The following is a 12,978-nucleotide window of genomic DNA, read 5'->3' as shown; positions in this document are numbered from 1 at the left end:
GAGAAAAAAAAAGGGAAACAGGCAGGAGTAAAACATAGATTCTTCTTTGGTACTTAAAAAAAAGGGGATCTCTGCTTTCCATCACTTCAGTGTGGTGCACTGTCGCTCATTCCTCTGAGTGTTACGTATTTTTCTTTCTCCTTTCTGGAGAAAAGGTTGTGTTACACAAAAGGGTGGGTGGTGGGTGGGTGGGGGGGGGGTTGGAGTAATACACACGCTGGGCAAGAGAATTGTCTGAGCAGATGACAGAATTAACATTTGCTGTGTTTTTTTTTAACCATCCCCCATCCTCCTCTTACTCTGTCCACTGTTTGGAGAGCCTGTCAGGGCCTTTAAATTCTGGGTGTGTAGAAAAGGTTGCAGCTAGTCTCAATGAAGAATGACTGATCCATTAATAAGTCTAAGCTAAGAGTTTAGATCATTTCAGTTTCTAGATTTAGAATCCAGATATTAAGCAATGTGGTAAAAAGCATCGTGAAGCCCGCAGAACTCCTATAAACTCTGCTTAGGAGCAGAAAAAGAAGAGATGTCCTCTGAATGGGTTTCAGACTGTGATGAACAAGACAGATACACAGGTACAGACGTCCAAGTGCACGAAAACCTGCTAAAATCATTTAGTTCGTACTGTCTCAGACTCAGAGGACAGTGACGCAGAAAAGGAAAACAGACTGCGTGGGATTTGATTTTAAGAAAACTATGGCGTTGTGCAATCTTATCGATGGGGGATATGACTACTGCTGTGAAGAATGCTGCAGAAATCTCGGACTACAGTAAGGTCAAGCACAGGGCTTCTGAGCTGGAACTAACACAGAGCTGGATAACTTTAGTTATTACTATTGCTGTTATTATTACAGCACAAATGGAATGATTTTATTTGTTGGAAGCTAATATGTTACAACAGTGTAAAGGATGTGAATGATGTTATAGATAATGCAACAGTTCTAGCATTTGTTTTTTTTGGCAGCTATAGTTTCTGAAGGAAAGTCAGTGGATGATAACCACAAAGAGAAGATAGGCAACCCTACAAGGCCTTAAATCAACCTGCAAAAGGTGACATGGCCACAGGTAGTACGCACACATTGTTTGATGTCTGCAGTGCAGACAAGAGAAACCAGAGCACAGAGTCGACTGAAAATGGGGCTGACATCACTGTTGTACGTGTCTGTAATTTCCTATATGTCAGCATTTCAAGCAGAGTGCTGTGCATTATGTTTAATGTGTGTGCACACAGACCTGAACTGAGCATCAGAAACTATTGGGCAGGAAACAATGACATCAGAGAGAGAGAGAGAGAGAGAGAGAGAGAGAGAGAGAGAGAGAGGAACAGAGTTGGGGGAGGGAAGGCGAGAGTGAAAGTGAGAGAGAAAGACTGTAATCCAGCAGGCTCACTAGGTACAAATGGAAACAGATTCATAAAAGTCAACCCTGCTCTGTTCTCGTCATTCTGACTTGGATGCCAGAGGCCTTGACACACCGGTAGGATGCTGGATATGTGGCTGAGTTCTCTGTTTCACATTATTAATCCTTTATAGGGTTTCTGAGTGGAATCATGTCAGTTAGGTTGCTCTCAGCTGAAATCACTCCTTCAATAAAACATTGCTAATGTAAGCATGGAAGGGAAAATAGGTTAGGGAAGGGTGATTTTGATTCAGGTCATAAGAAAAAGGGGGGGGGGGAAAGGCTTAGAATTTTTCTTTTCGTCCTGTGTGTGTCTGCTGTGATTCAGCAGATCCACCACATCCCAGTCATCTGGGACTGTGGGACTGGAGCCACAAGTCTGATTAGGCGCAGATGTAGAGCATCCAGTATCAAGATTCCATTGAGGCATCTTTGTTAACTCAGTACAAAAGTCTCTTTCGTTTGATTTACATTTTCAACACACCAGCATGTAAACAAGCCAGTAATTTGCTTATCTTATGAAAGATGAGGGGCCTGCCAATACTGCCGATTCCACCCCACTGAAGCAGCGCTGGGACTTATGAGGCTCACTAAAAACTAAACACTGGAAAGGCAAAATGAATCAAGATCAGGTTTAATTTTAATAGGAGTTCACCGATGTTGTTTTGAAAACTAAAAACACTGACAAGGAATTGGAAAAACAGATCAAACTTCAGCTTATGCAACTGAACAGATTAGTCTTGGCAGACTCGCTCTGTGCGTGAGATTATTTTTGCAGGACCACAATAAATGAAACACCATGTGAGTCATGTAGCTCTATGGCAGCATGTTAAAAGTGTGCACTCTAGTGGCTGAACTGCAGAAAATGTACTGACGCACTGCAGAGTACAGATAAGAACAGAGTTAAAAACCTCTGCAAAAGAGGAAAAAGTTGCAGGAAAAAAAACAAAACACTTCATTAGTTGCTAAAAAATAAATACATTTATTACCTTTTTAATCCATCTGTAAAGTTTCTTTTAAAAAAAAACAAAACAAACCACCACATACATAAAATGTTCTATCGGACTTAAATATGGCGACTGTGGAAGTCGTTTGAGTACAGTGAAATCACTGTTTAGTAAATACGAACAGCTGATGGACATGGTCAGCAAAAGAAAACTTGGGTAGACCATGACATTTAAACAATGCTCAGTCGGTAGTAAAAAGCCCAACATGTGGGAAGAAAATATCCCCTACACCCTTACACCTCCACCACCACCAGTACTGTAAATGTTAGATATAAAGCAGGATGGCTCCATGCTTTTTCCAACATGTTATCAGTCTTCTGTTGTCCGCTTTTGGTGAGCCTGTGTAATTTGTAGCTTCAATTTCCTGTTCTTGGTTGACAGAAGCAGCCCCCGGTATGGTCTTCTGCTGATGAAGCCCCTCTGCTTCAATGTGCTGCACATTAAGAGTTGCTCTTCTGCATACTTTGGTTGTATCGAGTGGTTATTTCAGTCACTGTTGCCTTCCTCTCAGCTTGAAACACTCTGGCCATTCTTCTCTAACCTCTAGTATCAACAAAGCATTTTCCCTAAGAACACTGCCACTTACTGGATGTTTTCTCTTGTTCAGACCACTCTCTGTAAACTCCAGATAGTTGTGTTGGGAAAATCCCAGCAGTTTCACAAATATTCAGACCAGCCTGTCTGCCACCAACAAACACACCACACTCAAAGACACTTAAACCAGCTTTCTTCCTCATTCTAATGCTCACTTTGAACTTTAGCAGGTTATCTTTACTGAAAGTTAAGCTTTCCACATACTTGATGGCCACCTTTTTATTTAATTTATAAGATTTAAGAGGAAGTTATGATGACTCAATGATTTCCCAGAGAAACAGTTTTTAAACAGCATTTATTTAGCTTTCTCCATACAATACATTTAATGTACAACAGCACATACTGTATTCTCAAATAACTCTCAGTATAAAATAGGGCTTCTACAATCAAGGTACAGTCATAAAATGCTCTGAGGGACATGACGACAGCAACAGTAAAACACCTTCATATAAAGCGCAGGATATTGAGAGAAGTGATTGTATTTGCCAAGCTGCTGCTGTAGGAAGCAGAACTTCAGACCTCACCTCTCAGAGCATCTGACATCCTGCAAGAACCCGTTTTATGTTTCTCTTGGTTCTGGTTTGTCAACTGAAGCGGCTCCAAATGATGATCAAATCATAAGAACATGATCTATTACTGCTGAAAATACAACTTTTGTTAACATGGGAGGATAAAATCAGGCCTTGTTTGGCTATTATATACACATAGGTGATAATACACCAAAGTCAAAGCGCACTCAGCATTATGACTGATGATCAAGCGTATCTTAACAATCATTTATTGAACTGTTTGTGACTGGAGCTGTAAAAACAGGATTGTTTCTGAGTGTTTCCTGACACAAAACACTGAATTACAGCAAAAGTATACCATACTATCACTGAAGCCACAAGAAAGCGATCTTATTTCAACATTATAAGTAAACATCAGCCAATTATAGAATGTCTTTAAAAGGAATTTTATCTGCAGATGTGCATCGGAGTGCGCGTGGGCCTATATAGCGTCGATAAATGTGTCTTTAAATAGAATACACGTAACACTGACCAGCTTTTGTGTTAGTTTGCTATTACGTAGTGCTTCTGGTGGAGGATATACATTACATATCATATCCAATTAGTATGAGAGAAGGCCTAGATACAAGGAAACGTAAAAATAGAGAGAAAGGAGAGATTTGTCTCAAGTCTTGAGGTAAGCAGTGTGTTTCGATATAATGCCCTACAGACAATCATACAGTTACAATCATTAATTCTCTATATACAAACTTCCTGATTTACATACACTGTACTGCTCCTCAGTTTGTAATTGAATAAAACTAAATATGAGACCATGGTGCAAACTTTTTCAAGCGAGGAGGGGAGTCTGACTTCACAAAGCCCGTTTTCATGATGTGGGTGATAATGAACGTTACAATATGGCTATTGAAGATGGCCTGCTTCCTCTTGCATACGTCACACATACTATCAAATATCTACAACAGTGCAAATTTTCCTGATCGATCAAAACACTTGCAAACAATTGGCAAAACTACATCAGCTCACTTTTGAAGTTGTACGGTGGACGAGAAGAATGCAAGTTGGCGATGGACAATTGTCTGAATAGATGCCGACATCGAAAAACTCACATGCCTGTGCATTTAACAGTATATATTAATTAATATGGCATGTTTTAGGGGTAACATTAACTCTGCGTACTGTGTCACACAAATGAATAAAGTCTACCGTGGCACGATGGCTCGAATGAAAGACAAAAGTAAGAGGACAAACCTGCACTCTGCCCCGCATAGCTCTGCTTGGATGTAGGCACCGGGTTTACTATCACCTTCTTAGAAGACAAGTTTGAGCTCAGAAACATATCGAGCCTAGCCCACATCTCTACAAAACACACGCTGTGCCACCTAAATGTGCATCTACTCGAGGAGGCTTTGCAAAAAAAAGGGGAAAAAAAGAAAGAAATGTATGTGCTATAGTAATAACAGTTTGCGCACTCATTAACACTACAGACTGTAACTGAGACGCGACATCAACAAGCTTTTACGAAGAGGAGGAGGCTATAGGATGCTACAGTACTAGTGCTACCTGAACATGCTACAGATTGAGACTACAAAGATGGAGGACTGATTCACATTAGCACAAAGCAGGAACCAGCTTTGCTGAGGAGCTCTACCCATTTCAGCCCACAGAGCTGCTTGCAACCAGCTGTGCCTGGAACCAACATTTGATTATTTAAAAACGCAAACCAAAGGTTGTGTGTGTCTGTGTGTCGTTTGTTTTAGGAGAAATATTGTCTTCACAAATGTTATGAACCATTTTTAAAATGACAGAAGTACCATCTATGCAGCTTGATGGATCAAGTACTTAGTAAAGCTGGCTTATTGTGTGCAGAGGAAAGCACCCCATCTGTAGTCAGTTCCTGTCATATGAAACACACATACAAACATACTCACACACATTCGCTTGCACAAGTGCACAAACCCTGAAGTTAGGAACGATTTCTATCATCACACGGCACTAGCGTTTTGATTATCTTAGAGTAAGAGCTGGGATTGCATACTGTAGCATACATCTCCTGGGAGAGGCGCCCTTCATCAATATCAGCTCATTTGTTTTTAACCACACATGCATCCACACCCACACACAGACACACACTCATACACACTGGAATAAATTTTCAAACTGGTCAAAAAATAAAATAAAAAATAAAAAAAATTTACAATCGCATGCTTTTTAACGGAATGTAAGAAAGCTCAAACCAGAGCTTCGGCTACAGCTGGGACCAAGCTGAAGCCAAAGTGTCTCCTTTGCTTTAACCATGAAAAGCAGAGACTTAAGAATTTTGTTCTGGTGGAATTTCATAGTGTTCAAACCGTTCTCACCATCACCAAGCCATTAGTCTGGTAACAGAATTCTGAAGTGTTTTGACACACAACTGTAACGTTATGATTAAAGGGACAGCTGTCCCTTAATAAAGGACTAATATATAGTTTATCTATATAAATAGATAAACACACACATACACTTTATATGTTTTTATATATTATTTAAAATATATTCCCCCATATTAAGTGGGAGCTCTGGACCTAGTCTATTAGACCTCTGGCAACAGACACCTACTTAAAACTGACTACAACCTCACATTTCGACTGATGTCCAAATGACATATGCCATTCACACCAACAGCAAATGCAAGGTGATCAGACCTTTAAAGTAAGCTGCATTCAAAGCCCACAGTGTAGCTGTGAAACCAGTATCTATTAACATTTTCCATCTTCCTCTTCCCACTCAAACTAATGGAAAACCTGCTGTTGTATTCTCTAAAGCAGGGATTCAGACTAGTTCATTTTATCTTGTATTACCATAATTTCAACAGAGCCTTTAACAACATACCAGTCATCGCTGCTCTTCAGTTACATTGCATGTGACGGAGCAGTATTTTGGTGCAAAGAAGAATGCCAAGCCTTTGGGGGGAAAAAAAAAAAGACACTCTCTGCCATGCTTCTCTATAACATTTAGATAACCTGGATAAGAGATCCTTGGAGCAAAATTGTGTATATTTTGTACTTTTAGACAGGTAGACTTCAACCACAATAATTTGGCAGCTATTGATTTGGCTACAAAATCCACAGAAAAGTGCAAATATTCACTTTATTTTGTTTTTGTGACATCTTGAGTTTCTGACCTCTTTATATCTGTTCTATGCACCCATGCTTAATAAATAAGTTAATAACAAAACTCAAACATAACTCTGAAAGATCCCCTAGCATAATCTGATCAAAGTGCAGCACCCCAGCAACAACGGAAGGAGTGGAAGTGTTTGATAAGGTTCAGATAGCAGGTTCTAGATCATGGTCTTGTGGGGCTCTTCTTCTAGCTCCGAGTAAGCCACTCGCACATAAAGTAATAGATAGACTCACACACACAGAAACACTCGCATAGAGTCTAGCTTAGATCAGTCTGGCCTCTCCCTCCATGTCTGGCGGTAGATCACACACTCCTGTGAAGTGCATCTCCTTTCCCTTGCGTGCCTGTGCAGTGCCAGCTTTGGCCCCTCGCTCCCCCAGGCTGGGAGAAGGCTGTTGAGCCACAGGGTCTGGTGACGTCCCACGGGGGATTCCACCTGCCCGCCTCTCTTTCAGGAAGACCTCTAGCCGGCGCAGCATCTGCTTGGGGTTCTTTTTGGCAAACAGCTCCACCTCTGAAGGTTACGAAATACAGAAAATGTGAGATTTGCGGAGGAATGGTAATATGTGTTTTTTCCAGTGTGGAATTCAATGGATAGACCCCTAACTTAGACTAAAGGAAGACTCTTGACATTTGGGAAATCCCATATTTGCTTGGATGCTGAGTGTTGCTTTCAAACAATGATACCAATCACATATTTGTCTCTAAATATGAAGCCAAAAGCTGCAGCTTAGGTAAGAGGAAAACTATCAACGGTGTGTGAAACAGTTCACTAACCAATAAGCAATTATTGAAAAAGTTCAATAATCTCATCTGTGTTAAGGATATGAAAACAGAAATGTAAAAATCACAGGTTGCCATCTGACAAAAGGCTTTGTAACAGGCTGACCTTGGACCTGTATTTTTTTTTTTTTTTTACTTTGCCCTTTAAAGCAGGTTAATTTTCTGAGGTTTCCAGTCTTTGTGCCAATTGGCTTCTGACTGCAGCATCACAAGTAAGAGGTAGCATTAGCGTGATTATAAGCACAACCTTTCAGAACAAAGCCAGAGTCAGCGATGGTCTTCTGCTGGGTCTTCCACAGTTGATAAAGGTGCAGATACGTGGCAACGTAGAATTCGTTCAGCACGCCGACCACTTGCTGACGACGATTACACTCCCTGGTATGAACAAAACACAAAGGACAGAGGGTGTCGTGACACCCATCAAACACACTTCTGAAAATGGGATAATTAAAAAAAACAAAAAACAAATATGAGTCTCACTTGGACAAGGCCTCCTCTCTTAGTACTTGCAGAGCGATGCGGGTCATGTTGATTGACATCACACTAAATGGAAAGTTCTAAAACAGACAAAAACACAAGGAATTATTGTTAAAGCAGTAAGGGACAATCATTAAATCAAATGAACACATTTTCCCACTTTGGCTTGAACAAGCTGCCTTGTGAGAGTAAATTTTACTGCCAGGTAACACCTGTGTCGGGTGTTGTGATAATTTGTAGATGTCTCTAGCCAAGGGTAGAGTCTCTGGGTCCATCACAAAATATAGAGTATGCATCAGTCCCAGGAATCCAGTGCCACGTAGGTCAGTGGCAGGGTCTGTACCTGCAGTAAAGAAAGTAAATAAAGGCAAAGCAGCATGATGTTAGCACAGGAGTGATGTCATATTATTAATTATGAATTGAGAACTACCTTTTTACAACAAAATAGAGAGTGTCTTACCCTGAAAGCCAATGCTTTCCCAGTGTACGCCATACCGTGGACAGTCCAACTTGCTGCCAATCAGCTTCTTATAAATGGTCTGGAGGACACGCATGTGGACCGTTTGGCTGTTGTCAACAGGGCCTGTGTAAAGAAAAGTAAAACACACATGTGCAAAAGACCCAATTTTTGTTTTTGGAAACACTTAAGGAGTTTTAACTACTTGTGTGATGTTTAGACCAAACAGACCCTTCTAACACACACTCACACTGTGCAATGGCAAAGACGAGATCTCTCTCCTCCAGGAGCTCCCTGTGAAGTCGCGGCGGTCCAAAGAGGAAGTGTGTGATCGCAGCCAGACCAGTCCTGCGAATGGTTGGCTGGATGTTCTTCTGCAGGTGGACATTGAGGAAAAATTTGAAAAAGTGTACTCATTAAAACAATGTATTTATTTGTTTTCAAATGCATTATCATTCTCATACTTTACATTTTTTTATTTACTACACTTAAGACTAGTGATTTTTATGAATAAGATCTAATTCAGATTTCCTCTGTTTGTCATTCTACTTTCTTTGCAGTTTTGTTTTTAGCATTCCTTACCAGCAAATCCCCAAGGTCTGTGGTCTGAAAGTACTGCAGGGCTTCATTGAAGGGGATAAGTGGGGTTGGGTTAAAGTCCTCAGTGAGAGCTGGGAGATCAATATTACAGTTATATTATTATACCATCAACTAACAGACCAAAAATCAGCAAAGTCATTATCATTCTCCTACAAACGGCAAGATTTATCTGACCTGGCTGGGTGTGCTCTAGAGCCTCCCACTCCTGCCTGGCCTTTTCCAACTCCACATTTTCCTTATCATCTGTAAACAAAACAAAGTTGAAGAAAGAAAACGTGCCAATTCAACAAACAGCTTCATTTGGTTCACAACTTTAACTTAGCACTCCAACAGGGTGAGCTATTTTGCTATGGTGACGTCCACCCAGTCAATCCCCTGTCATGAATCCTTCTTGTCTAACAGACCTGCACCCTCCAGGGTGCCTCCTGTGCTTCCTAAACCCAGGCAACCATAACTCTTGGGTCAGGTGTTACCTGCAATAATTGCTCTGTATCTAGGACGCACACACGCGCGCACACACACACACGAAAAGAGGATGTGAGACAAAAATCAAGGTTGTTCATGTTACCTTCAGGCTTGGGCTGGTCTCCAGCTGCCAGGGTTTGCAGAAGACCATTCTGTTTTAATGCTGAAATCTGGAAAATAAAATATTTGGAGACATTAAATTCAAGGAAGTGGCGTGCTGTTTGAAGTCAGACAGTAACAATAGGCTTTAATTACCGGCAGAGATCTGAGTGGTGCGCTGCCATTGGTGTGGTCTTTGACATTATGACCAATAACCAGTCCATTCATGATCTATAAAGCAAAAAAAAAAAAAAAAAAAAAAAGACAATATGTAGATTTTTTTAAAAGGACACAACACAAGCAAAATCTAATGAGAATGAATCAATGAGAAGTGATTTTTAAGTGTACTCACAGGCTTATGATTGGAGTGTCCATTGGTTATCTCCTCTAATGGTTTACATTCATGAGACAAACCATTTAGACCCTAACAGCAGAGCAGCAGCAGCACAGAACAGGTGCATCAGAAAAACACAATGTAAAAACAGTGCAGCATTCACCCCCTCCATGACAGAGCAACACATTATTACTGGAGGCCATATGCAATTCCTGAAAACTAATACACATATGATTTAAAAAAAATTTAAACAGTGAAATATTTAGTATAATAGGCCAAATTAAATAACAGGTATCCTTTTGAAAGTGGCCTGCTTGGAAACATGCCACTTTTACTGGGATGCTTCTTGTGTGAGGCACACTTATGCTTAAAAACTATGAAAATAATTTAAGGGTGCACATCCACTGGGGAAAATGGCAATAACCTGACTTATGTTGCACCGAAATTGCAAACACACTTACTGATCCAACTGTTTACAAATGAAACCGTACACAAGGACAGCAAAGAGGCCAGGGAGTTAGAGGTAATGTTTTGGCTAGGAAACCAAGCTGGGGATAAAGGAAATGCGCTGTCAGCTGCCACTGATAACAGAAAGGACCTTGACCTTAGACCTTAGGTTAAACACATAAGACATAAGGACTTAAAGCACATCATGTGACATTAAACAAAAGTGCAGGGCAGGAAGGGAAAAATGATTCCTCTGAGAACAATAAAAATCTCCGTAGCAACAATGGTCAGACGGCAGTACTTCTGTTTTGTTGACCAACACGGCAGGTGCTGCTTTCGGTTTTAATGGTTTTAAGTTCCTGTAAATCTAAACACTGGAATGAGATTAAAACAAAGGTCAAATAAGGTTACCTCAATGCGGGAGGCGACATCAATGTCTTCTTCCATTGCATGTGAGCGCGTTGTCTGCTGAACTTGTTTCTGATCCTGGCCTCTAAAGACTTCTGAAGTCATAAACTGAGATTGGCTGATGAGTTGATGCAAGGGCCACCATGGCTTCAGCTGCACACACTTGTAGCTACTGCAAGTATCTATGCGTTTATCATTTTCCCCTCATATATGTAGACAACACGACATCCACAGTCACCTGGTCGATTTTAGAAAGGTGTCGCCGGCAGGAAAAAAAAGTGTTGTTTGAACATCATATTCACGCAAGAGCAATAGTTGTGTGGTTTTCGATGCCAGTCTAACCACGAGTATGGATGCTGACAGGAATCTACAGATATCAGTCCACGAGAGCTGACTGGAGGAAATGGCTACCCATCAATACACAAGTTGCCTGGAAACCTGCCTCTTTTCTCTCCACCACTGACCAGCCCTGCTCTCTTTAGCCCCTCCAGAGGTGCCCGAAACCTGAATAATGACATTCCTGTTCAGGGCTGGGCTCTCCCTGTCCGAGACACTTCATCACTTTGGCACTTAAGATAAATCCAAAGTATCCCAGGCAGTATTCACAAGCACCGAAGCAGCCCTACGTCTCTGGCCTCACGTGAAATGGCATCGAACATCCGAACTCCAGCTGTGCAACGAGATGTGGGGTCATGAAGAGTTGTTGTATGGCAGGAGACACTGTGTGAAAGGCAGTGGTTTAAAAACGCAAAGTTAATAAATGGCTACACAAAAGTAACAGAAAAACCAACCAACAGGCGACAAAGACACAGAATTATGGGTTCTTCCCAGCACGTTTGGCTCATCATATCAAAAACAATAAAACAAGCAAAGGTTCATCACGTATCCTTTAAGTCACAATACATCACAACACCTGGAACAAAAATAGTTCACTTATGCGTTTACCTGTTAGGATGGGCCAAATTATTTTGCTGTGAAAAAAAAAAATCTAATACCTGAAATGAAGACCCTGTTTCTTCCAATGTTGTCTCTGTGTGGGAGGGTCAGAGTATATTGCGTGGTGTAAAATAAATACCTCCTCCCAAGCACTGGTTTTCATACTTATATCTCAAGAACATTTTCAATGCATGACTTTAACTACTCTTTTCTTTTTTCCTTCTTTCTTTTTGTTTACTTTTTTACAGCGTAATATTGCTACTTTTACTAAAGCAAAAGCTCTGCACACTTTCCCATCCGTTTAAAAAAAATAAAAAATCACAGCAATTTTAAAATAAAAGGATAGCACTACAGAAATCAAACACACAGCCGCGACAAAAAAAAACCAACAACAAAAAACTAGCGAATAAGTTCAGCTTAGTGAGGTGACAGCTGCCTACAGTAACGCTCCGCCGCTCTGACAGCTACCATTATCTGTAGCAACCGAAAAGCTAGCATTATGTCAGCTAGCAACCCCGCAGGCACAAAGACGCAGCTACAGCTTCACCTCAAACGGAGAATGCCACGGCGCATATACTGCATGCAAGTCCGCCGAAATTTACGGCAAACACCACAACATTTTAATTCGTATATAAAACAATCACCTGCATTTAAGGACTCCAGTCCTAGTTAGGTTTTGACACACGAAAAGCCAGCTGCCAGGCTAACTAACGGGCTAGCAGTAGCTCTGCTGAACTGTAACAGGGATGGAGGGGGGGTCTGTCCCCAAATCCAACAGCAACACGAGAATATATCTGCTTTTGTCTCCAAGTTCAGGCAAATGCAGCAGAAACATTGCGTCCCGCGGCCTGTCTGAAAATATTACGTGATATGAAGCATTTTAAAAGTACCTCAGTTTATGATTGTTTCTCCCTCCAATCTCAGCTTCCCTTCCCCCTGTTGTGTCGAAAAGTGATTGTCTGCCAGAAAGTGATTGCCGTCCGCGGGAGCGCGCGCAGCTGCTTAAAGCTGCAGCGCCCGGATTACTTGCGTTGCCAGCTACTTCCGTGCAACTGATATAACGTGGGGGAAAAACCCCCAAACACATTTATGCCTTTGTTATTAGGCAAAGATATGCATTTATGGAGCTTTAACGTTTCTTGTAACCGAATTATGACGCTTATCAGAAGGTTGCTTTCAGTGTGTAGCGCAGTCACGAATGACTACACGCATCACGATGGAATAATTAATGCCTACAGGTTTAGTATGTCTACTCTCGTTGTTCATATTTGTTATAAGACTGTCGAATAGTAGTTAAAA

At 41.1% G+C, this 12,978-nt stretch overlaps 1 protein-coding gene across 2 annotated transcripts; it reads right to left on the bottom strand.

The window, feature by feature from the left end:
• Positions 1 to 3,277: 3,277 nt before the first annotated feature.
• On the bottom strand, positions 3,278 to 12,756 carry elmod3 (ELMO/CED-12 domain containing 3). 2 transcript variants are annotated; one of them, XM_013909936.1, is made up of 13 exons: positions 12,324 to 12,756; positions 10,747 to 11,463; positions 9,907 to 9,978; positions 9,711 to 9,785; positions 9,559 to 9,625; positions 9,165 to 9,233; positions 8,973 to 9,061; positions 8,641 to 8,764; positions 8,394 to 8,516; positions 8,146 to 8,276; positions 7,937 to 8,013; positions 7,704 to 7,831; positions 3,278 to 7,187 (listed from the first exon to the last, which is right to left on the bottom strand). In XM_013909936.1, the coding sequence occupies exons 2-13, from the start codon at positions 10,846 to 10,848 to the stop codon at positions 6,937 to 6,939; spliced, it is 1,308 nt and encodes a 435-aa protein (XP_013765390.1). In that variant the 5' UTR covers positions 10,849 to 11,463; positions 12,324 to 12,756; the 3' UTR covers positions 3,278 to 6,936. The 2 variants fall into 2 exon arrangements, with proteins under 2 accessions (XP_013765390.1, XP_005729550.1); XM_005729493.2 differs by having other exon boundaries at positions 12,570 to 12,756.
• Positions 12,757 to 12,978: the final 222 nt, after the last annotated feature.

The sequence above is a fragment of the Pundamilia nyererei genome, unplaced genomic scaffold (assembly GCF_000239375.1).
Source record: "Pundamilia nyererei isolate P.nyererei 1_Seehausen unplaced genomic scaffold, PunNye1.0 scaffold00033, whole genome shotgun sequence".
NCBI lineage: Eukaryota > Metazoa > Chordata > Actinopteri > Cichliformes > Cichlidae > Pundamilia > Pundamilia nyererei.
The sequence above is the reverse complement of the archived record's forward strand: the minus strand, read 5'-3'. Positions and strand labels throughout refer to the sequence as shown.